Source organism: Staurois parvus, unplaced genomic scaffold, assembly GCF_062004578.1.
Source record: "Staurois parvus isolate SC_StPar_1 unplaced genomic scaffold, SC_StPar_1.0 ptg000195l, whole genome shotgun sequence".
Taxonomy (NCBI): Eukaryota; Metazoa; Chordata; class Amphibia; order Anura; family Ranidae; genus Staurois; species Staurois parvus.
In genome coordinates this window covers 6604621-6627830 of record NW_028317991.1, presented here as the reverse complement: position 1 = coordinate 6627830, position 23210 = coordinate 6604621, and the positions used below count along the sequence as shown (strand labels likewise).

General features: G+C 41.1%; 1 protein-coding gene across 3 annotated transcripts in view; it reads left to right on the top strand.

Annotated features, from left to right (window-relative positions):
- TTC3 (tetratricopeptide repeat domain 3) overlaps positions 1–23210 on the top strand; it is a 192774-nt gene that overhangs the window by 11212 nt on the left and 158352 nt on the right. For all 3 annotated transcript variants that reach the window (XM_089677913.1, XM_089677912.1, XM_089677911.1), the window contains one exon: positions 15499–15584. In XM_089677913.1, coding sequence (XP_089534039.1) covers positions 15549–15584 — 36 coding nt within the window. In that variant the 5' untranslated portion in view covers positions 15499–15548. The remainder of the gene's footprint in view (positions 1–15498; positions 15585–23210) is intronic.

The following is a 23210-nucleotide window of genomic DNA, read 5'->3' as shown; positions in this document are numbered from 1 at the left end:
ATCTGAGGATTACCAAAGGATTTTGGGTCGCACTGTAGGGCCCAGTGTCAGAAAGCTGGGTTTGCGTCCAAGATCCTGGGTCTTCCAGCAGGACAATGACCCCAAACATACGTCAAAAAGCACTCAGAAATGGATGGCAAAGAAGCGCTGGAGAGTTCTGAAGTGGCCAGCAATGAGCCCAGATCTAAATCCCATTGAACACCTGTGGAGAGATCTTAAAATTGCTGTTGGGAAAAGGTGTCCTTCCAATAAGAGAGACCTGGAGCTGTTTGCAAAGGAAGAGTGGTCCAAAATTCCGGGTGAGAGGTGTCAGAAGCTTATTGATGGTTATAGGAAGCGACTGATTTCAGTTATGTTTTCCAAAGGGTGTGCAACCAAATATTAAGTTAAGGGTGCCAATACTTTTGTCCAGCCCATTTTTGGGGTTTTGTGTGACATTATGTCATATTTGCTTTTCTGCCTCTGTTTTATATTTGTTCCAATACATACAAAGGGAATAAACATGTGTATAGCAAAACATGTGTTAATGCAATACCTTTTTTGTGTGAAATACTTGATTTTCAGGAAAAATATCAAGGGTGCCAACAATTTCGGCCATGACTGTATATATTTTAAGAAACTTAGACTGTCAGCCCCTTCCTCCTCACACTTAGTTTCACTTTCTTCTTGTGCAGATCTATTCCACTCCAAACAATCAGAAAAATATTGTTTCTATTCTATTCACTGAACTTCTTGAAACTTCGCACTGAAGGGGTTGATTCTGTATTCATAGGTTTGTAGAAGTTAGGATGAAGGTCTTTTTCTTAACTCTGTTCATGTTATAACATTTTTGCTGTGAAGAAGAGGCATGTGATCTCCGCTGAGTCAAATTCAGTTTTGAGAACTGCAAAAGTAAACCGATCATCTGTGATAATATCTTGTAGGCAGAGAAACTGCCCAATGATCTTACAAAAACCTCTGGAAGAGCATGACATTGTGAATGGATTCATGGAATTTATTTACCAAAACAATTAAACATATACAGCCTTATTCTACATAATTAAAAAACTAATCTTCATTTCATGATGGAATAACCTTTGGATGGTAATATATTTTCCTCAAAAAGCATTTTATTTAAAAAAAATCTGATTTAAATCAAAAGAATCCGATTTTAAATAAAAAAAAAAATCATTGATTTTTATCCATCCTGGGTGTGTTTAATGTAAACTAACAAAATGTTATACTCGCCTGCTCTGTGCAGTTGTACAGCACAGAGTGGCCCCGATCCTTCTTTTCTTGGGTCCCCTGCTGCTATCTTGTCTCCTCCCCTTTTTTGTTTGTCCCCATAGCAAGCTGGTTGCCATGAAGGCACACAGTGTCTGTGTGCTCCTGAGCAGTGTGTCCATGGAGCTGCACCCCTCACTTTCTCCTCGCTGCACTTTTTAAATGCTGCTTTTTGATCACTTTTATTGCTGTCACAAAGAATGTAAACATCTCTTGTGACAGCAATAGGCCTGTAATAGGTACTCTATATTGCAGGATATGGGATCAATTAAACCACAAATCCGTCCTCTGCCCTTAAAAACATTTCAGAACACCAAGATCAGTGTGATTGAATGCTTTTATTGTTTTCAAGTAGACCAGAAGTGATGTCAGGTCATCGCTTCCTGTTTTCTATTTACCAGAGCTCAACAAAGCCAAATACGGTCTTTGTTCGGCTCCTTGATTAGGCGGAGGCAGTGCCGGCTGGTCGAATGGGACTCCCAGTGGGACGTCCCCACTGCCGCTTGTAATAGCAATCGTGCGGCTAGTTAGCTGCTCCAATTGCTATTACAAGAAAGTTGACCGTCGGCACTAAACAATGGTTTCAGGTTGATGCCTGCAGCTTCAGGCATCGTCCCCGTACAACTACTTGAAGACTGATGACTTACCAGGTTCGTGACTGGTCAGCAAGAGCATATACTGGGCTTTAGGAATTGTTACAGAATAAAAATCTTACATACATACTCACATAACTTGAACTAGATGGACTTGTTGTTTTTTTTTTTTTTTCTCTCCATCCTTATAACTGTATGTTATGCAACTGAATTAGTTTCTTGTTTAAAGCAGAATTGCAGGTAAAATATTTTTAACAATCTGTAGTGTTATAAACAAGTTAAAGCCTTACTCAATGTTTAATGTCCCTTTCAAATTGTTTGAGCCAAGCTGGCCAAAAAAACTAATTTACTGTGCTTGCTGGGAATGCTGTATTCTAGGTTCACACTTGTGCAGGTGGTTGTAAAAGAAAAGCGCAATTTGGCTGAGCAGACGCGTGTGGATGCCATTCATTTATTATATATATATATATATTTTTTTAAGAGGTGTTTATTCGGTTTTAACAAAGTTGCAATAGTAATATGTACAAAGAGGAGCCCCAAAGAATGAGCGTAAAGAAGAGTAAATTTGTGTACAAAAAACAATTTAGTGCTATGCAGAGCCCAAGGCTAGGGAATGCATCAGCTATGAGCACCCCCACGCATCTAAATCCGCAATGTGTTTGTGGGTGCAGGAAATCGCATAGTGCAAGCGCGACATGTAATTTTGCTGCTGTTTTAAAAAGGTGTAGGGACCTTTTTCTTGCAACCTATTCAGGGGAATGGGCTGCGGTGCCCATGCAAACGCTGGCCGCACAGAACCCATAGGTGTAAGCCTAGCGTAATGGTATGTTGCCTCAGCTACGAAATGGAATTGAACAAGCTGAGCACTGCTCAGCCATTCACAAGAAGCTTTGTATTCTATGAGAGAATATTGATTGGCTGAGGTGGTGAAACTGGTGCATGACAGCATGATTTCCGTGCTGGATCATCAGAGGACGCTGTGTATTGATTCAAACAAACTATTTAGACGGACTTTAAGCCTGGGTTCACACTGATGCTGTGCGGAATTTTGCACCGGTTTCTGTGCGATTTCCCCACTGCATCATAATCTCACCCAGTTCATGTGAACCGCTGCAGGTGTGCATGTTAAGTTAACACCCTGAAATCAGTTTGCAAAACGCAGTGTGATGTGCAGAATCGGATCGCATAGGTGTGAATACCCATGCGATCCGATTTTTTGGTGCGGACAAAAAAAAGGGTCCTGCACTATTGATGCGGTGCGATCTGAACCATGCAAAATGTATGGCTCAAATTGCACTGCACAGAAATCGCATGTGATTTGCACAGGAATGTGGTGCGGTTTCTGTGAGAATCACATGCGATGTGCCGCACTGTACATGTGTGAACCTGGGCTAATAGTGGGCTTTAAGTCTTATGAGTTGTATAACATATTGAAGTAATGCTGTTATTTCTTTTATTCAGATTGGGTAGTAATAAACTTCTGGCACTGCAACTGAGAGCTGTGGCTCTCATAAGTAGAAGCCATACTCTGTCCCTCCCATTTACAGGACTCCTTGGGAGAAATTTACTGGTGCACATAGAATCTGATACCGCTGTGCATAGTAACCAATCCGCTTCTAACTTCAGCTTCTTCAGTTAAGCTTTTACAATAATTCCTGGAAGCTAATTGGTTCCTATGCACAGTAGCACCAGATTCTGTGTGCACCATTTTTAGTAAATCTCCCCCTTTGTGCATTGTTAACCATTCACAAAATACAGGGTGTTGTATGAATGAGCAAAAGAAAAAAAAGGAGGGAAGACAAATACTGCAGTTTGTGTAGCTCTTGTATCTGCAACCTGCCTGAAGTATAACGAGGCTATGCAGTCTGAATGAAAGCAGTACTCGTGATACTTAAAGTAGCATTTGCATCATGAGACTAAGTTTTTAGGGTTTTTTTGTGACAGCACCAGCTGTAAAAATTGAAAAGAAGAAAAAAAAAAATTGCCCATGCAAGGGTTTCACCCATCCGGCTGCGACACTCATTCAGAGTTCTGTGAATGAGAGAACTACAACTACCATCAGCCATTGCAGATGACTGCTTGTAGTTCTCAATGAACTACCGAGCATCGGTAACATGTTCCCAGTGCCATTTTTATACATGTCCCTCAATTTTCCAGGGCTCAAATGTAATTGGTCTAATGAATATAATCATAAAATGTTCATTTTTAATATTTTGTTGAGAATCCTTTACTGGCAATGACTGCCTGAAGTCTGGAACCGATGGAAATTACCAAAGACTGGGTTTCCTCCTTTCTGATGCTTTGCCAGGCTCTAACTGCAGCTGTCTTCAGTTGTTCTTTGTTTGTGGGTCATTCAGCCTTTTAGTTTTGCCTTCAGCAAGTGAAATGCATGTTCAATTGGGTTGAGATCAGGTGATTGACTCGGCCATTGCAGAATATTCTACTTCTTTTCCTTCATAAGCTCTTGGGTTGCTTTTGCAGTGTGTTTTGGATGATTGTCCATCTGTACTTGGAAGCGCCGTCCAATCTACTTTGCTGCATTTGGCTGAATCTGGTCTGACAGTATATCTCTAAGCACTGCAGAATTCATCCGGCTGCTTCTGTCTTCTGTCACATCATCAATAAACACCAATGACCCAGTGCCACTGGAAGCCATGCATGCCCATGCCATCACACTGCCACCACCATGGTTTACAGAGGACGTTGTGTGCTTTGGATCATGAGCTGTTCCAAGCCTTCTCCACACTTTTTTCTTCCCGTCATTCTGGTACAGATTAAACTTAGTTTCATTGATCCAAAAAAAGGTTTTCCAGAACTGGTCTGGCTTTTTTAGATGTTTTTTTGGCAAAGTCTAATCTGGCTTTCTATTCTTTAGGCTTATGAATGGTTTGCACCTTGTGGTGAACCCTCTGTATTTGCTCTCGTTAAGTCTTCTCTTGATTGCAGACTTTGACAATGATACGCCCACCTCCTGGAGAGTGTCCTTCACCTGTCTGGATGTTGTGAATGGGTTTTTCTTTACCATAGAGAGGATCCTGCGATCATCCACCACTGTTGTCTTCCATGGACGTCCATGCCTTTTTATGTTGCTGAGCTCACCAGTGCGTTCTTCTTTCTTCAGAATGTACCAACCTGTTGATTTGGCCACTCCTAATGTTGCTGCGATCTCTCCTATGGATTTGTTTCTTTTTTGAAGCCTTTCAATGGCCTTTTTCACTTGCATGGACAGCTCCTTTGAACGCATGATGTAGGTTCACAGCAATAGATTCCAAAAGCAAATACCACACTTAGAATCAACTCCAGACCTTTTACCTGCTTAATTGATGAAGAAATAACGAAGGGGTAGCCCACACCTGGCCATGAAATAGCGTTTGATTCAATTGTCCAATTACTTTTGGTCCATTGAAAAAAGGGGATGGTTATTCTTAAGAGCTGTAATTCCTAAACCCTTCCTCCAATTTGGATGTACATACCCTCAAATTAAACCTGAGAGTGTGCACTTTCAGTCCATATCCATTATATAATTATAAGGGCTCGTTCACACTTGACTTTTTTTCCAACTCTTGCCAAAGGCCCCTATAGCGTTTGACAAGCGTTGGTCCGGCGTTTGTGAAGCATTTTTAACGCTCCACAAACGCTCCAAAAACGCCGTATTCGTGGTTTATGGTGGTTGGTAGGCTTTTGCCAAGCGTTAAAAACGCCCCACAAACGCCTATAATGAAGTTTGAATAGTGTTAAAGCTCCGCAAATGCCTCACAAACGCCGGCCACTATAGACTTGAATAGGAGGCTTCAACTCCTCCTGACTCGACCAGAGGCATCCGTTTTGCCGCGACGCTAACACTTCCTGTGAACAGCACTATGTGCTGCAATGTGCAGAATTTTCCCAGGCGTTTGGAAAGCGGTAAAAACGCTTCCTAAACGCCTGCCGCCTGCTGACAACACTAGTAGCCCAGGACAGATGAATATAGTGTGTATTTATTAATCCATAGGACACACAAAAATAATGATTAAGCACGAGCTCGTGTGAAACGCGTTAACAAGTCCTGTATTCGTGTCCTATGGATCAATAAATATACACTATAGTCATCAATCCTCCGGTGTGCGGCTGACCCTTCTTCCTGTTGCATCGTCTGTGGTGGCGAGCCAGAGCCTGCACCTTGCGTGGATTGATCTGGATTGTTTGCCTGAGCGGTATACCTTTTTTTTTGTTTTTTGTGAACGTAGCCTAACTTGAATATGTTTTGGTAAATACCTGAAAATATCTAAAATTGTGTCCAAGTATATATGGATCTAACTGTATATATTAATAGTAAGTAAAAACCACACAGTGCAGCGCTAGATGAATGAATAAATATAAACCACCTAATTGATAATAGAACCGCAGATAAGATAAAATATGTCCAAGGGATGATCAAAACGGGTAATCGTGGTAACAAAGTGTCCAGTGCAATAAAGTTCATTAAGGGTGACAAGTATCTTAACTATCTTATCTTCATGTGAGCAGATGGTGGTCTGGTGATGGGTAAAAATGGTACAGAAAACTCCTGTAACGATGGGTTGTCACTCGGGGGTCTGGTCAGAAGGCTTCCCTCCTTTTTAAATCTTGACTGGTCCCCTGTGGTCCTGGGAGGAGGCTCAGTAGCTCGGTGTGGGGCAAAAAACAGAGATGCCCATAGTGTAGTAGGTTTAAAAAATGGTTTATTATGAAATTAATAAAATTATATGAACACCAGAGCATACAGGTAATTAAGGCAGGTTATAAGGACATGAAAAACCGCTCACATGACTATAAAGAGGCAGCCATCCAGGTTGCTTATACACTATACATGTACAGTGGGGATCGAAAGTTTGGGCACCCCAGCTAAAAATTTGTATTAATGTGCATAAAGAAGCCAAGGAAAGATGGAAAAATCTCCAAAAGGCATCAAATTACAGATTAGACATTCTTATAATATGTCAACAAAAGTTAGATTTTATTTCCATCATTTACACTTTCAAAATAACAGAAAACAAAAAAATGACGTCTTCAAAAGTCTGGGCACCATGCAGAATTTATAGCATGCACTGCCCCCTTTGCAAAGCTGAGACCTGCCAGTGTCATGGATTGTTCTCAATCATCGTCTGGGAAGACCAGGTTATGTCAATCTCAAAGGTTTTAAATGCCCAGACTCATCTGACCTTGCTCCAACAATCAGCACCATGGGTTCTTCTAAGCAGTTGTCTAGAAAACTGAAACTGAAAATAGTTGACACTCACAAAGCTGGAGAAGGCTATAAGAAGATAGCAAAGCGTTTTCAGATGTCAATATCCTCTGTTCGGAATGTAATTAAGAAATGGCAGTCATCTGGAACAGTGGAAGTTAAAGCAAGATCTGGAAGACCAAGAAAAATATCAGACAGAACAGCTCGCAGGATTGTGAGAAAAACAATTCAAAACCCATGTTTGACTGCACGATCCCTCCAGAAAGATCTGGCAGACACTGGAGTTGTGGTACACTATTCCACTATAAAGAGATACTTGTACAAATATGGTCTTCATGGAAGAGTCATCAGAAGAAAACCTCTTCTACGTCCTCACCACAAAAATCATCGTTCGAACTTTGCAAATGAATATATAGACAAGCCTGATGCATTTTGGAAACAAGTTCTGTGGACCGATGTTAAAATTGAACTTTTTGGCCGGAATGAGCAAAGGTACGTTTGGAGAAGAAGGGGCACAGAATTTAATGACAAGAACCTCTGTCCAACTGTTAAGCATGGGGTTGGATCAATCATGCTTTGGGGTTGTGTTGCAGCCAGTGGCACAGGGAACATCTCACGAGTAGAAGGAAAAATGGATTCAATAAAATTTCAGCAAAGTTTGGATGGTAACTTGATGCCATCTGTGAAAAAGCTGAAGTTAAAGAGAGGATGGCTTCTACAAATGGATAATGATTCTAAACACACCTCGAAATCCACAGGGGATTACATCAAGAGGCGTAAACTGAAGGTTTTGCCATGGCCTTCACAATCTCCTGACCTCAACATAATTGAAAATCTATGGATAGACCTTAAAAGAGCAGTGCATGACAGACAGCCCAGAAATCTCAAAGAACTGGAAGACTTTTGTAAGGAAGAATGGGCAAAGATACCTCAAACAAGAATTGAAAGACTCTTGGCTGGCTACAAAAAGTGTTTACAAGCTGTGTTACTTGCCAAAGGGGGCAGTACAAGATATTAACTCTGCAGGGTGCCCAAACTTTTGCAGACGCCATTTTTTTTGTTTTCGGTTATTTTGAAAGTGTAAATGATGGAAATAAAATCTGTCTTTTGTTGACATATTATAAGAATGTCTAATCTGTAATTTGATGCCTTTTGGAGATTTTTCCATCTTTCCTTGGCTTCTTTATGCACATTAATACAAATTTTTAGCTGGGGTGCCCAAACTTTCGATCCCCACTGTATTAGCACTAACCAGCTGGTTTGTTATGATGGTCGCCGGACCTCCGTGATCCGGTGGCGTGACGTCACTGCGTACAAGGGCTCCTCTTAGACGCGTTCCGTATCCACAGACGTGTTTTGTATCCACATACGTCATCAGTAGGGGTGTTGCCAAGGTCGCACAATATTAAATTGCCTATCTTACATATTGTGGTATTTCTGGCTATGCTGAATCTTCACACTGCTTCCTCTTACAGTTCTCTTTTACTGAAACTGCTCAATTCAGAAGTCCGCTAGAAATGTTGTTCCTGACATGGGACATTTGTGTGATGAGCCGGTTTTGGCAGGTCCTGATTATGATCTGGCATGTCATACTACTGGTCAGTGGATGACTAAGCTACACTCTCACCTTTGCTCTCTGTCATATGATCTCTGGAATTTCTGTGCAGAAATGTGACTATTATCACTAACATCTGTACATTGCTGTCTGTGCTCTTGGACTGGCTCAGTCATTGTGCTTGGGCAGTGCCGCTTCCTGCCCATCTTGTTTGGACACATGCCTAAGCAAATTCTGCAAAAAATGAATGAAAGTATCGTCATCCATAGACTTTGTAGTTTACGAATTACAGGAAATGTTTTTTTACATAACTTGTGGAATTTAAAAAATAAAAGCAGAACTGCGATATAACACTTTTTTTAAAAGCATGACAGAACAGATGATACACAAGCAGGTGAACCGGAAAGGCAAGTCGCATAACAAGACTATGCTAGCAGCCCACATGCTAAAACAAGCTTGGCAATGGGGAGGGTTGGGAGCTTGCGTTCTTAAAGTACAAAGAAACGTTTGTTTATTTTTTCTTCTTTTTAACTTTATTAAAATTTCACAAAATGACAGTTCAGTGCTGTGTTCTCAGCTGTGATGCAGCAATGACATGAGGTCAGGTGTCTTGTGAAAAATGCTGCAAGTCTTCATTCTTTCACAACACACTGCAGTCTCGAGGTAGCATTGTAATGTGACCTGTGCCCAAGTATCAAGACCATATGGGGGTTATTTACTAAAGCTGGAGAGTGCAAAATCAGGCTCACTTCTGCTTAGAAACCAGTCTGCTTTTAACCTCAGCGTGTTCCATTAAGCTTTGGCAATAGTACCTGGGAGCTGATTGGTTTCTATGCAGAAGTGAGCCTGATTTTGCACTCTCCAGCTATATAAATAAGCCCCCATGTGTCCGTTAACTTTGAATAATCTGTGTACCCAAATTTTACATTAATACATTTATTTTTTTTTTACATTTTATTTTACATTTTTTTTGTCCACACTCCTAATAAAAAAAAAAAAAATCATAATGGTATTCATTAAAACATGGTACCACATTAACCACTTGACTTGCAGAAGGTTTTATAACTTTCTTGGTTGGAACATTTTTGCTATTCAGCGCTGCTCTATGTTAAATGACAGTTGCTCGGTCATGCAGCACTGTACCCAAATTAAATTTATCATTTTTTTCACACAAATAGAGCTTTCTTTTGGTGTTATTTGACCACCACTGTTTTTTGCTATATAAATGATAAAAGAACAAACAAACAATTTTGGGGGGAAAAACCCCAATGTTTTCTGCTTTCTGTTATAGGACCTATTTAGGCCAAAATGTTTTCTGCTACATGTCTTTGGTAAAAAAAAAACAAGCAAGCAAGTGCTGGTTTGTGTGTGTGTGTGTGTGTGTGTGTTTTACAAATCTGTGAAAAGTGTGGCATGCATTTGTATTCAGCCCCCTGGAGGCAATACTTTGCAGAACCACCTTTTGCAGCAAATACAGTTGCAAGTCTTTTGTATGTCCCTACCAGCTTTACAAATCTAGACTGAAATTTTTGCCCATTCTTCCTTGCAAAATAGCTCAAGCTCTGTCAGATTGGATGGAGAGCGTCTGTGGACAGCTATTTTCAAGTCTTGCCACATATTCTCAATTGGATTTAAGTCTGGGCTTTGATTAGGCCATTCTAACACATGAATATGCTTTGATCTAAACCATTCCATTGTAGCTCTGGCTCTATGTTTAGGGTCGTCGTCCTGCTGGAAGGTGAACCTCCGCCCCAGTCTCAAGTCTTTTGCAGACTTTAACCACCTTCTACCCGCCCTATAAGTACAATGACGGGTGGAAGGTGGTTCTCTTGTTCTGATAGGACATCATATGACGTCCTACCATTCTCACTGTGCATGCGCGGCTCAGGGAGTGTGCAGTGTGGTAAATGCCAGTGCGCTGTGTCCCTCGGACACAACGGATCACGGAAAGAGCCGAAGATGTCGGCTCGGTCATGTGATCAGCTGTGTCCAATCACAGCTGATCACATGTAAACGGAAATGCCGGTTATCGGCATTACTCTCCTCTTGAGCTGTCACGCTGACAGCTCGAGAGGAGAGCCGGTAATCGGCTTTCCGCGGAGGGGACATGTACACTGATCATCAAGGCACTGATGATCAGTGTGCCCTGATGATCAGTGTGACCCCAGAAGTGCCAGTGCCCATCAGTGCTACATCAATGCCACATATCAGTGCATACCAATGCACATCAATGCCACATATCAGTGCCCATCTGAGCTGCCTTTCAATGTCACCCATCAGTGCCACCTATCAGTGCTGCCAATCAGTGCCAGTCAGTGTCGCCTATCAGTGCGTCAGTGCCGCCTATCAGTGCCATATATCAGTGTCATGTATCAGTGCTGCCTTTCAGTGCCCATCAGTGATGCCTGTCAATGCCCCTCAGTGCAACCTACCAGTGCCTCCTCATCAGTGCCACCTATCAGTGTCCATCAGTGCAGCCTATCAGTGCCCATCACTGCAGCCTCATTAGCGCACATCAGTGAAGGAGAAAAATCACTTATTTACAAAATTATATAACAAAAACTAAGAAAAAACATTTTTTTTTCAAAATTTTCTGTGGTTTTTGGTTTGTTTAAGAAAAAATAAAAATCCCAGAGGTGATTAAATACCACCAAAAGAAAGCTTTATCTGTCTCAAAAAAATGATAAAAATTTCATATGGGTACAGTGTTGCATGGCCGTGCAATTGTCATTGAAAGTGTGACAGCGCTGGAAATTGGCCTGGGCAGGAAGGGGGTATAAGTGCCTTGTAGGCTAGTGGTTAAATGGTTTTCATCTAAGATTGCCCTGAATTGGGCTCCATCCATCTTCCCATCAACTTTGACCAGCTTCCATGTCCCTGCTGAAGAAAAGTATCCCCACAACATGATGCCACCACCACCATGTTTCACAGTGGGGATGGTGTGTTCAGGGTGATGTGCAGAGTTTTCTGCCACACATAGTTTTTGTTTTTAGGCCAAAAAGTTCAAGTTTGGTCTCATCTGACCAGAGCACCTTCTTCCACATGTTTGCTGTGTCCCCCACATTGTTTCCTGCAAATGAGACTATTTATGGATTTCACTCAGCAATGGCTTTATTCTTGCCACTCTTCCATAAAGGCCAGATTTGTGGAGTGCACAACTAATAGTTGTCCTGTGGACAGATTCTCCCACCTGAGCTGTGGATCTCTACAGCTCCTGCAGAGTTACCACGGGCGTCTTGGCTGTGACTAATGTTCTCCTTGCCCGGCCCTGTCAGTTTAGGTCCGTGTTTCTCAACTCCAGTCCTCATGGACCCCCAACAGGTCATGTTTTCAGGATTTCCATTATTTTGCACAGGTGATTTGATCAGTTTCACTGCCTTAGTAATTACCACAGCTGTTTCATCTGAGGGAAATCCTAAAAACATTACCTGTTGGGGGTCCATGAGGACTGGAGTTGAGAAACACTGGTTTAGGTGGACGGCCATGTCTTGGTAGGTTTGCAGTTGTGCCAAATGGAACATTTCAAGGGTATGAATACTTTTTCAAGGCATTGTATATACAGTGCTCAGCATAAATGAGTACACCCCAACAGATTTGTCAGAAAACCTTTATTTTCCTTTCGGAATCAACATTATTTATTTATACTTCAGAATACTCCCATAAATGTGGGCCATTGCATGCAAGATTTGTTAATTTGCACACACAAAGTATTTTTCTTTAAATTCATTCAAGACCACGTTGCAAAAATGAATACACCCCAATGAAAGTCTTAGGAGAAAAGCTACATTTTAGACCACAAAATCCTAATTAACAAGAATTCAACTACAAATGAGTCTAATTATTCATTAAAATTGTGTTGTAAATGTTATGTCTACCTTAATTTTGTAAAGCACCATGCAAACTGTTGGCGCTATATAAATCTTGTATAATAAGTCATTAAACGGATGTCCAGCAGACAGTTGATAAAAAAGAAAACTCCTTCCCATTTCTTGCTGTCAGCTATGTCACCACATGGAAGAAATGTCACAAGGAAGAAAGAGAAAATACATAATTCATACAGAACTTAATTTCTTTATACAGGAAAGGTGAAGGCTACAAGATGATCAGCAAAGCTTTACTTATCAGTCAGAATACTGTAGCAAAGGTGATACAAAAATGTAACAAACTTGGAACTGCATCCATCTCACAGAGACGTCCAGGCTGTCCGCAGAAGTTAATACCTCGACAGGAGTGTCTTCTGATCAGAAGGGTTGAAGAAAATCGCCATGCAAGTTCACTGCTGTTGAATAAAGTAGAAAGCCAAACTGATGTGATTGTGTCCCATGACACAATACAGTTTACATTGTAGAGTAATGGCATACATGGGTGTTGTCCAGGAAGGAGGTATCTCCTAAAGCCCATGCACAAAAAAGCCCACCTAGAATTTGCCAGGCCCATGCTTAAAAACAAAGACTACTGGGACTCTGTACTCTGAAGTGATGAGACCGCATTAAATGTTTTTGGAACTGATGGCTTCAAAACTATGGCATTGCAAAGGTGACGAGTATAAAGAAATATGACAGTTCCTACAGTGAATAATGGTGGTGGCAGTGTCCTTCTGTGGGGCTGCATGAGTGCTGCTGGTGTCGGGGAGCTGCATTTCATTGATGATATAAATTCACAGATGTATTGCTCTATATTGAAAGAGAAGGTGCTACTATCACTCCGTGCCCTTGGTCGTCGCACACTTTTCCAGCATGACAATGATCCAAACCACACATCTAAGGCCACGGTTGCATTTCTGTAGAAGAACAGGGTGAAAGTGATTTGAGTGACCACATATGTCTCCTGATGTGAACCCAATTGAACACCTATGGGGAATTCTGAAGAGACAAGTTGAGCATCACTCCCCATCCAGTATCCAGGCTCTAAAAGAGGTCGTTCTTGAAAAATGGAAAAAGATGTTGCAATATATCACCAACTTGTTTATTCCATGCCTAGAAGATATGATGTTGTCCTTACAAATCATGGAGGTCATACAAAATACTAGATGGAGTAGTTTTTGAGGGATGTATTCATTTTTGCATCAACTAATTTAAGTAAAACTGAAGAGTTTGTAATGTAAGTTATATTATTAACCTTACGTCCATGTAATGCGCTAAACAAATGTTCTATAAAACTGTTTTATCAAAATTTTGGAAATTGTTCTTGTGTTTTTAGATATTGATTAAAATCAAGAGGGGTGTACTCATTTATGCTGAGCAGTGTGTGTGTATATGTCCTATCTATCTATCTATCTATCTATCTATCTATCTATCTATCTATCTATCTATCTATATATCCTTTTTGGAAAGTAGGCAGTCTGAGGTATTTAGTAAGAGGCATGGCAAGTTTTCTGAAATTGTAATTTTTTTGACACCTTCAATCTACCGCTTGCTAACTGTAGATTTACTGCTAACGGGTGGCAGCTACAGGCTCAGCAACATACTGGTATGTCACTGGCGTGCCCTCCTGGGGCGTGCAAATGCGCAAACAACCTGTGACAGCTGTGTCCATTGGACACTGTGGATCACAGAGATTGGTAGCCAGCAACTGTGAGCAGCTTGGGTATCATAGTGATCACATGATTACAACGTAAGCAAAACTGTCATGAATAGCTTCCGTTCATGTTAGCTTGCTTACTGTTGTGAAGCTGTGATTTGGTCCACAGCTATCACATGGTACCTGGTACCCTATTCATTGTGACTTGTTATAGCTATTCGCAGCATTACAATAAAAAGTAAGCTGTCATGATTGAGAGCCATTCATCACAGTTACAACTATTGCTTATAACAGTGATCATGACTGTTATAAGTAATAAAACTGTAAAGGAAAAAAAATCCCCTATCCCCCTCCCTTCATCTTAGAGTAGTACAGTGTCACTATGCTGTCTTCTATCAAAATAGGGGTCATTTGGGGGATATGTGTACTGTCCTGCCAGTCAGAGGATTGATCAATTATCAAATATATACCCTAGTTTGTAGATTCTATAACTTTCACACAGACTAAATAATATACATTGTTTTGGGTTATTTGTTACCATAGAAACATAGCAGAATACATTTTGGCCTAAATTTATGAAGAAAGATTATTTGTTTGCAAAATTTTATAACAAACTAAGAAAACATTTTTTTTATTTATTTTTATTTATGTTGCAAAAAGGAAACCTAATTAAAGTGGTAATTAAATACCACCAAAAAAAGCTCTGTTTTTGTGAAAAAAAATTATACAGATTTCATTTGTGTACAGTGTTGCATGTGCAATTGCCAGTTAAAATAGTGCAGTGCTGAATAGCAAACAATGCCCTGCTCGTGAAGGGGTTACAATTTTCCAGTGGTTAAAGAGCCTGGTTGGCTGATATGCCAAATGAATAGGTCCATAGCAGAATTTTAAAAATTGCTGTGGTCCACAGAATATATACAGGTTTGGGAGCTGAAGGGGTTAAATAGAAACCCCATTAATTACTGTGTGGCTAGTTCTCTGCACTGCAGCTTAATGCCTTTTTAACAAAAAATAAAAACAAAACGAAAAAAAAAAAAAGCATAGCATTTTGTGGGTGTATATGTACTTAATGCAGATCTATTGAAATGAGCAGCAAATGCAAAAATGTGCATATGACATGTATGAATACTGTGTGCCACTACATATGTATGCGTGGGGGAGGGTCATAACCCCCTCTTGGGCTATATGGAATTATCCAGCAAGCTGCTCTTCCTTTTTATTATTGATGTATTACTATTTTATTATTGAATTACAGAGCCTTGCATCACTTGTCACACAGTATGCTGTCATAGCTGGCTATGAATTGCAGTACCTAACGGACACCTGCAGGTCATATATAACTATTCACTCTCTTTGTTTTCCAGCCAGGGAGAACTTAAAGCCATTTACCATACCGCCTGACATCCCGTACAACATGCGCACCACACTGCTCCCACCACAGTGTCCGAGGGTAAGTGACCTACCTTGCATTAGTTTAAGTTTCAGTTGCACAGTGACTGTCATGAAAGTAGATCTAAAGGCAAAACATTTTTTTTCTCATTTTGGATAGAATAATGGGAGGTTATAATGTCCCCCCCCCCCCCCAGATGTGTCCCATTGGGTAGATATACGTTCACTTCCTGTCCTATAGCCAAAACAGGAAGTGAGAGAAAACCCCTCCAAAGTGACCACCTTCCCCACTGAAAGTTTCCCCTTTATTCCTGTTCTAGGAACAGGATTTACTTTCAGTGATAATTGTAAACATAACAAAGAGAGATTGATCTACAGCACTTTATTAAGGGTTAAAAAATTACATGTTATACTCAAATCACAATGGATTAGTGGCGTGTCAAGATAATAGAATCCAGAAGTTCGCTCTCCAACCTCATGGAATTGCGTGGATAACGATACCCACTGACCTGTTTTTCGGGGGATTGTCCCCCTTTCTCCAAGCAACGACGACTTCTCCAAGAAAGGGGTCAGGTGGACATGGTGAAGATTGTGATGTTATCTACTCCTGCTTTCCACCTTGTCCAATTAGTGAAGATCTTGTATACATTGAAAAAAATATGGCATTTTGTGAGTGGTGGAGGTGCCAAGCGAGCACCCCACTCAGTACTGTGTGCATAGGAGAAGCCATTGAAGCAGCATTCGGAAGAGCGTGGCTATCACCATAGGTAGTGCGAACTACAGTGATTGTCAGCATTCCTATTGGCCCATCAGATGTGGATACTTACATTGAGCTAGGCTGGACCAATGTAAGTATGGGGGGAAAAAAAGAGAATTCCTGGACATGCACATTAAAGGAGAAGTTCACCTTTTGTAACATGTTACACTCATATTCAGGGTGTAACATGTTAAGAAAGGATCGGCCCTTTCTCCTCCCCTATTCCTTGTTTTGACAATACAACATTTCATGTTCCCAATATGGGCCTGCTGTCACATGTACTTATATGAAAATGTATCCTGTTCTCTTTGTATTTCTATCTTTGTGTGAAATGCTTGGTGTTCCTGCCAATCCCTCTGCTTTCCTATTTAAAAAAAAAACAAAAAAAAAACTGACCACACCAGGCAGGAGAGCACAGCGTGGTCCGTTCTCTAGCTGTGCTGGGAACTCTGTGTACTCTCTTCCAAAGATCATACTTGCGCTGACTCGCCAAACCCCTCTTCCCCCTCACAGCCATTTGCTTGCTAGATAATGGATGTCCAAGATCATTGTACTACTGTATCTTCTCCCCAGCTCTTATGCAACTGAGAACAGAGGTAATGTGATCATTTACATAAAAGGGAAAAAAAAGTGTTTTTTACAAAGTGAGGGTGTACAGTCACTTTAACTGTAAGGCCTCATGCACATAAAACATTTTATTTCTTTGCTCAGGGGAAGGCAATATCAACGGGAAAAAAGACACCTAAAACAGTGTTTTGGAAAAGCATTTAGCGACATCAAGTATTCATTCATTCTATTGGCCAAAATATTAATTTATTCTGGCCATTGGAATGAATGGCCACTTAAGAGTGTTTAGGCGTGTTGGGTGTTTGTGTGGTTTTTTTTGTAAAAAAAAAAAAAAAAAAGTTTCTCTCCCTACTGTGCAAGTGATGGGTTTTCTTCTGCCTCTAAACACTTACAGTATGTGGTGAAGGACACATAGGCTAACATAGGGGGGTGTTTAGCGGAAGAAAAAAAGTCAAACACCAATAAAAGTAGAGTTTTTGCTACCCAGTTTGCATGAGGCTTAAACTGTGGAGCAACAGGAGCTTGAAAACCTAGGTGTGTTGCATGTTTTTGAAAACATTGTTCTTAATATGTGAATCCTAATTCTACACATTGACACCTTCTCTAAAAAAAAAAAATAAAAACTAGAAAAGGTACAATTTCTGGGGAAATTGTGTGAAGTGTTCTTGCATCCAACCGTAACCAAGTGATTGATGAAATGTAAGCAGTGCACATGGCCAGCCTGATAGAGAAATGCATTTCAACTTGTATTTAGCAGCTCACAGTCCAGCCTGGTGACTCAGCTGCCTGGTGAGTCATCGTTGGTTGCTATAGCAACTCACTCAGTCACAGCAAGCTTAGAGGGGCTTTTATAAACAAACTGCTCCAACTTGCCAACTTCCCTGGTGGTTGCCATCTTCAACATCTTCGGACGCTTTCCCCCCCCTTCCAGTCCGGACGCTTCCCCCCCCCCCCCCCTTCCAGTCCGGACGCTTCCCCCCCCCCTTCCAGTCCGGACGCTTCCCCCCCCCCCCTTCCAGTCCGGACGCTTCCCCCCCCCCCCTTCCAGTCCGGACGCTTTTCCCCCCCCCCCTTCCAGTCCGGACGCTTTTCCCCCCCCCCCTTCCAGTCCGGACGCTTTCCCCCCCCCCCTTCCAGTCCGAACGCTTTCCCCCCCCCTTCCAGTCCGGACGCTTTCCCCCCCCCTTCCAGTCCGGACGCTTTCCCCCCCCCTTCCAGTCCGGATGCTTTCCCCCCCCCCTTCCGGTCCGGACGCTTTCCCCCCCCCCCTTCCGGTCCGGACGCTCCCCCCCCCCCCCCCCTTCCGGTCCGGAAGCTTTCCTCCCCCCCCCCCCCCCCCTTCCGGTCCGGAAGCTTTCCTCCCCCCCCCCCCCCCTTCCAGTCCGGAAGCTTTCCTCCCCCCCCCCCCCCCCCCCCCTCCAGTCCGGAAGCTTTCCTCCCCCCCCCCCCCCCCCCTTCCAGTCCGGAAGCTTTCCTCCCCCCCCCCCCCCCTTTCCTGTCCAGGGCAATTTTCAGCTTTCAGCGCTATCACATTTTGAATGACAATTGCGCGGTCATGCAACACTGTACCCAAATGAATTTTTTACCATTTTTTTGAGACAGATAAAGCTTTATTTTGGTGGTATTTATTCACCCCTCGGATTTGTATTTTTTTTGCTATGTAAATTAAATGTCCAAAAATTTAAAAAAAAAGTGTTTTTTTTAATAAAATTTTGCAAATAATATTTCATCATAAATCTTGGCCAAAATTTATTCCGTTTTTATCTTTTTAGTAAAAAAAAAAAAATCCAAATTAGTTTATAACCAAAAATTATAATTTTTAAACATTTTTTTTTTTACATTTTTATTTTATTTATATTATTTTTTATTTTTTTTTACATACTTTTTTACATACTGTCACCCTAGCAGCACAGTGTTACCATGGTGACACTGTACTACTTGTGGGGGGTGATGAAGATTTTTTTTTTTACACTGATTGCTTTTACACCCATATAGGATGTAAAAGCAATCATTTCTCTTTCTCTCTGTGTGCATTCCTGCACTCATTGAGAAGTACTGAGTGAGCTGTGATTGGTCACAGCTTGTCACATGGTACAAGGCTTTTGTGAATAGCCTTGTACCATGTGACCTCTGTGATCATTCACAGATTTCACACGTAGTAAGCAATGATGTCACAAGTGACATCTTGCTTACTACTTTGCATGTGATCACTGACTGGCCAATCAGTGATCACATGATCGGGACCTCGTACAGAGGTCCCGTCCGACGATCGGTGTTTCACTGTGTCCGGAGGACACAGCGGGCACCGGATCGCGGTGCTGCGCGCTCCCAGGCAGCGCGCACAAGCAGGGTGCGGGGAGGCCGTTTATAAACGGCCACCCGACCCTACAGTGCCACCGTCCGGCCGTTTATATGTAACGGCCGGTCGGGAAGTGGTTAAAAGTATAAATGAGACTCGCAAGACATTTTGATGTATAGTATGTCTCTGAAATATTAAAAATGAAGGCAAAGTCGCAGTTTAAAAATGCCCCTTAAAATTTGAGGTGGCTAGAGTGGAGTTTCAATGAATGTCAATGGGCGGCGTGAGTTGCAAACAAATGGTCATATTGTGAAAACTATCAGGACTATGGCTTAGCCGTGGACATTTTTAGTGGCAGCCGGGATTGCTGAACGTTTTGATATAAGATATGTGTAGGTGGGCTTGAAAATGAGGGAGAGATGGCAGTTTACAAATCATGTTCTGATTTTTCAGCTCACACTCTAGCTTTTGTCGGCTCCCACTCTAGTATTGAACATTCCGCCATTCATTCCTATGGGACCAATTTCACCACAAAAACGGCAATATTTCGTGAACCATTCGGGGAAACGTTCCACAAAGTGATAGCCCACCAATCGGGAACAATCAGCACGTTTACGTATATTACTGTCTATGTAGTGTAAACACTGTGGGAGGAGTTAGGGGGGTAAATTTGGCTATAATAATAAGAATGTATATGTGAGATAACAGGGAGGGGTCTGCCATGCAGGAACACCTAAAAAAGAGAGGCAGGGAACAACGCTCAACTTCCAAGTGTTCTGGAACGGGGCCTAGGCTCAGAGAAGTTTGTATTGCCCTTCAGTGTCACTTAGTGAGATCCTCACATCAGTATCATTGAACTTCCCCAGAGAGATCCTCATTGTCAGTATCACTGAACTCCCCAAGGAGATCCTCCTATTGGCATCACTCCTGTCAGTAATCACTGAATTTCCCTCAGAGAGATCCTCACATCAGTATCAATGAACTCCCCCAGAGGAATCCTCACCTCGGTGGCACTGAAACGGCCCTAGAGAGATCCTAACCTGGTGTCCATTGAGCTTTCCCAACCTCTCCATCTACTCAGTACGCTCCGAGTCTTTATAAACCGCCCGAACTACCAAAATATCAACCTATGGAGAGTCAAATTTGAATTTAACTTTAAAATCTTTCTTTTGGCTTTTATTTTCACTTCCAAAGCTTTCTGGCTCTATAAACCAACTAAAAACACAAATCATTCAGATTTAATCAACCCTGAGGTGGCAAAACCCATTTCCCAGAATCCTTTGCAACGATATGCAAATGAGCAGGTTCAGCCAGTAACATTCAAATCCTAACTGTCACCAGGGTGCCTATGAGAGCTCCCAACTGACTTTTCATGCCATAGCTGGACATGGGAGCAGGACCACGGCAACTGCCCATAAAATGACAGTTTTCTTACCTAGAAAGATCGGGGGGGGGGGGGGAGGGAGGGGGGGAGGGGGGATTCTGCTGTAACAACTCATTACTAGAAAATCTACAATTTCTGGGGAAATTGTGTAAAGTGTTCTTGCCGCAACTTTTACCAAGTAATGATGACATGTAAGCAGTGCACATTGCAAGCCTGACAGGGAGAAATGCATTTCAGCTTGTATTTACCATCTCCCAGTCCAGCCTGTGTGACTCAGCTGCGTGTGAGTCATGTTTGGTTGCTATAGCAACTCACTCTGTAAGGAATGTCAGCTGTGCTCTAAACAGGCTTTTTAAACTTGGCAAGTTCACTGGCGATTGCCATCTTCAAACGCTTGTAGTTTTAAAAGTATAAAAGCTACTGTGAAAAGGTTTATATTGTGACAATCACAAGGAAAATACCTACAGTTTGATGTATAGTATGTCTCTGAAAGATAAAAAATGAAGGCACAGTCGCAGTTTAAAAACGTCCCTTAAAATGTCTGGTGTCTACAGTGGAGTTTCAATGAAAGTCAATGGGAGGGGTGATGTGCAAACAAATGGTCATATCCTGAAAACTATCAGGAGTATGTCCTAGCCGTAAACATTTTTAGTGACAGCAGGGTTAGCTGAATGTTTTGATATAAGATATGTGTAGGTGGGCTTGAAAATGAAAGAGTGATGGCAGTTTACAAATCATGTTCTAATTTTTCAGATTTTTCCTTTGCACACTCTAGCTGTGCTGTGCTGCTCAATGCATTCCTATGGGAAAATTTCGCCACAAAAACCGCGATATTTCGTGAATGATTCGGCGAAACGTTCCACAAAGTAAAAGCAATCCGATCGGGAACAATCCGCACGTTTTGATATATTACTTGTCTTTGTAGTGTAAAAACTGTGGGAGGAGTTAGCGTGGCAAATTTGCTATAATAATAAGAATATACTTGTGAGATAACAATAAGTGTTCCTTGCTATGCAAGAACACTTAATAAAATGTTTATCTGGCAAGTGTTTTGCCCAGTCATTAGAGGTAGTACTGCCTTTATTTAGATTCTGTGATTCTTCTTTACATTTAATATTTGTTAAAAAGTTTGTTCAACCCTGGTCCCCAAAAACTATTTGCACTAAGGCCCTGATTACACTGGCATTGATAAGCAGTGTATAGGGGGGATTGTACCTCCTGCTCAAGTTCCTCTATTTCTAAGGGAACTTTAATAATTACCTGCAGATGTGTTAAGGCTCCGAATCGTATTTATTGTTTCATATATGTATATGGGAAATGCAGTGTCCGCCCTCACTGTATTCACCTTCCATAGAGTTCATTGCTTATATATCCTTTCTTATCAAATGGCAACAGGGAGGATTTAAAGACCAAGGCAGACACTCCACATAAGCTGTTACACATGCCTGTTGACACTGTTACAATCCAGATATGTGTGTGTCATTTGCAATAAACAACTTGAAATATATGAACTTATGGAAAGAAGCATCTCTGAAGAGGCAAAATTGGAGTATACATAGCCATCTTCTAATATTCTATATATGTGACCAGGGTGGATTTGATTTAAATCACTGGTCAGTAAGGCTTGATTTAAATCCTAGTTTTCTACATAAAGACTAATTCTTGCTGGTATAACTTTAATATGCAAGTAGATGAAGATTTTTAGAATAACAACTTTTCATATTAGTTTTTTTATCCCCAGTTTAATAGGTTAATCATTCATATTTAGACAACTTTTCTGTTGTACTTAGGAAGGAGAAAAATAATCATTACCTTAATAATAACAATTTAAATAGATTTATTCAGCTGAAACAATAACATTCCAGCATATGTGATTTGCTTAAACATCCATGTTTGTTAACTAATTTGGCTAAACAAAATATATATATTTTAAGAAACGTAGACTGTCAGCCCCTTCCTCCTCACACTTCGTTTCACTTTCTTCTTGTGCAGATCTATTCCACTCCAAACAGTCAGAAAAATATTGTTTCTATTCTATTCACTGAACGTCTTGAAACTTAGCACTGAAGGGGTTGATTCTGTATTCATAGGTTTGTAGAAGTTAGGATGAAGGTCTTTTTCTTAACTCTGTTCATGTTATAACATTTTTGCTGTAAAGAGGCATGTGATCTCCGCTGAGTCAAATTCAGTTTTGAGAACTGCAAAAGTAAACCGATCATCTGTGATAATATCTTGTAGGCAGAGAAACTGCCCAATAATCTTACAAAAACCTCTGGAAGAGCATGACATTGTGAATGGATTCATGGAATTTATTTACCAAAAAAATTAAACATATACAGCCTTATTCTACATAATTAAAAAACTAATCTTTATTTCATGATGGAATAACCTTTGGATGGTAATATATTTTCCTCAAAAAGCATTTTATTAAAAAAAATCCGATTTAAATAAAAAAAAAATCCGATTTTTTTTTTTTTTTTTTTTTTTTTTTTTTTTTAATTTTTTTTAAAAAATCATTGATTTTTATCCACCCTGTATGTGACTCTGTAAGGATCATCATTATTCCTATACAGCAGGATATTGAAGCACATTAACGCTCCCCAAACTCCTGTGCTGTTCACATTATCCATTATCAAAACATGAAACATTAGTGTTGCTTCGCTTCAGAACTTCAGCTCTG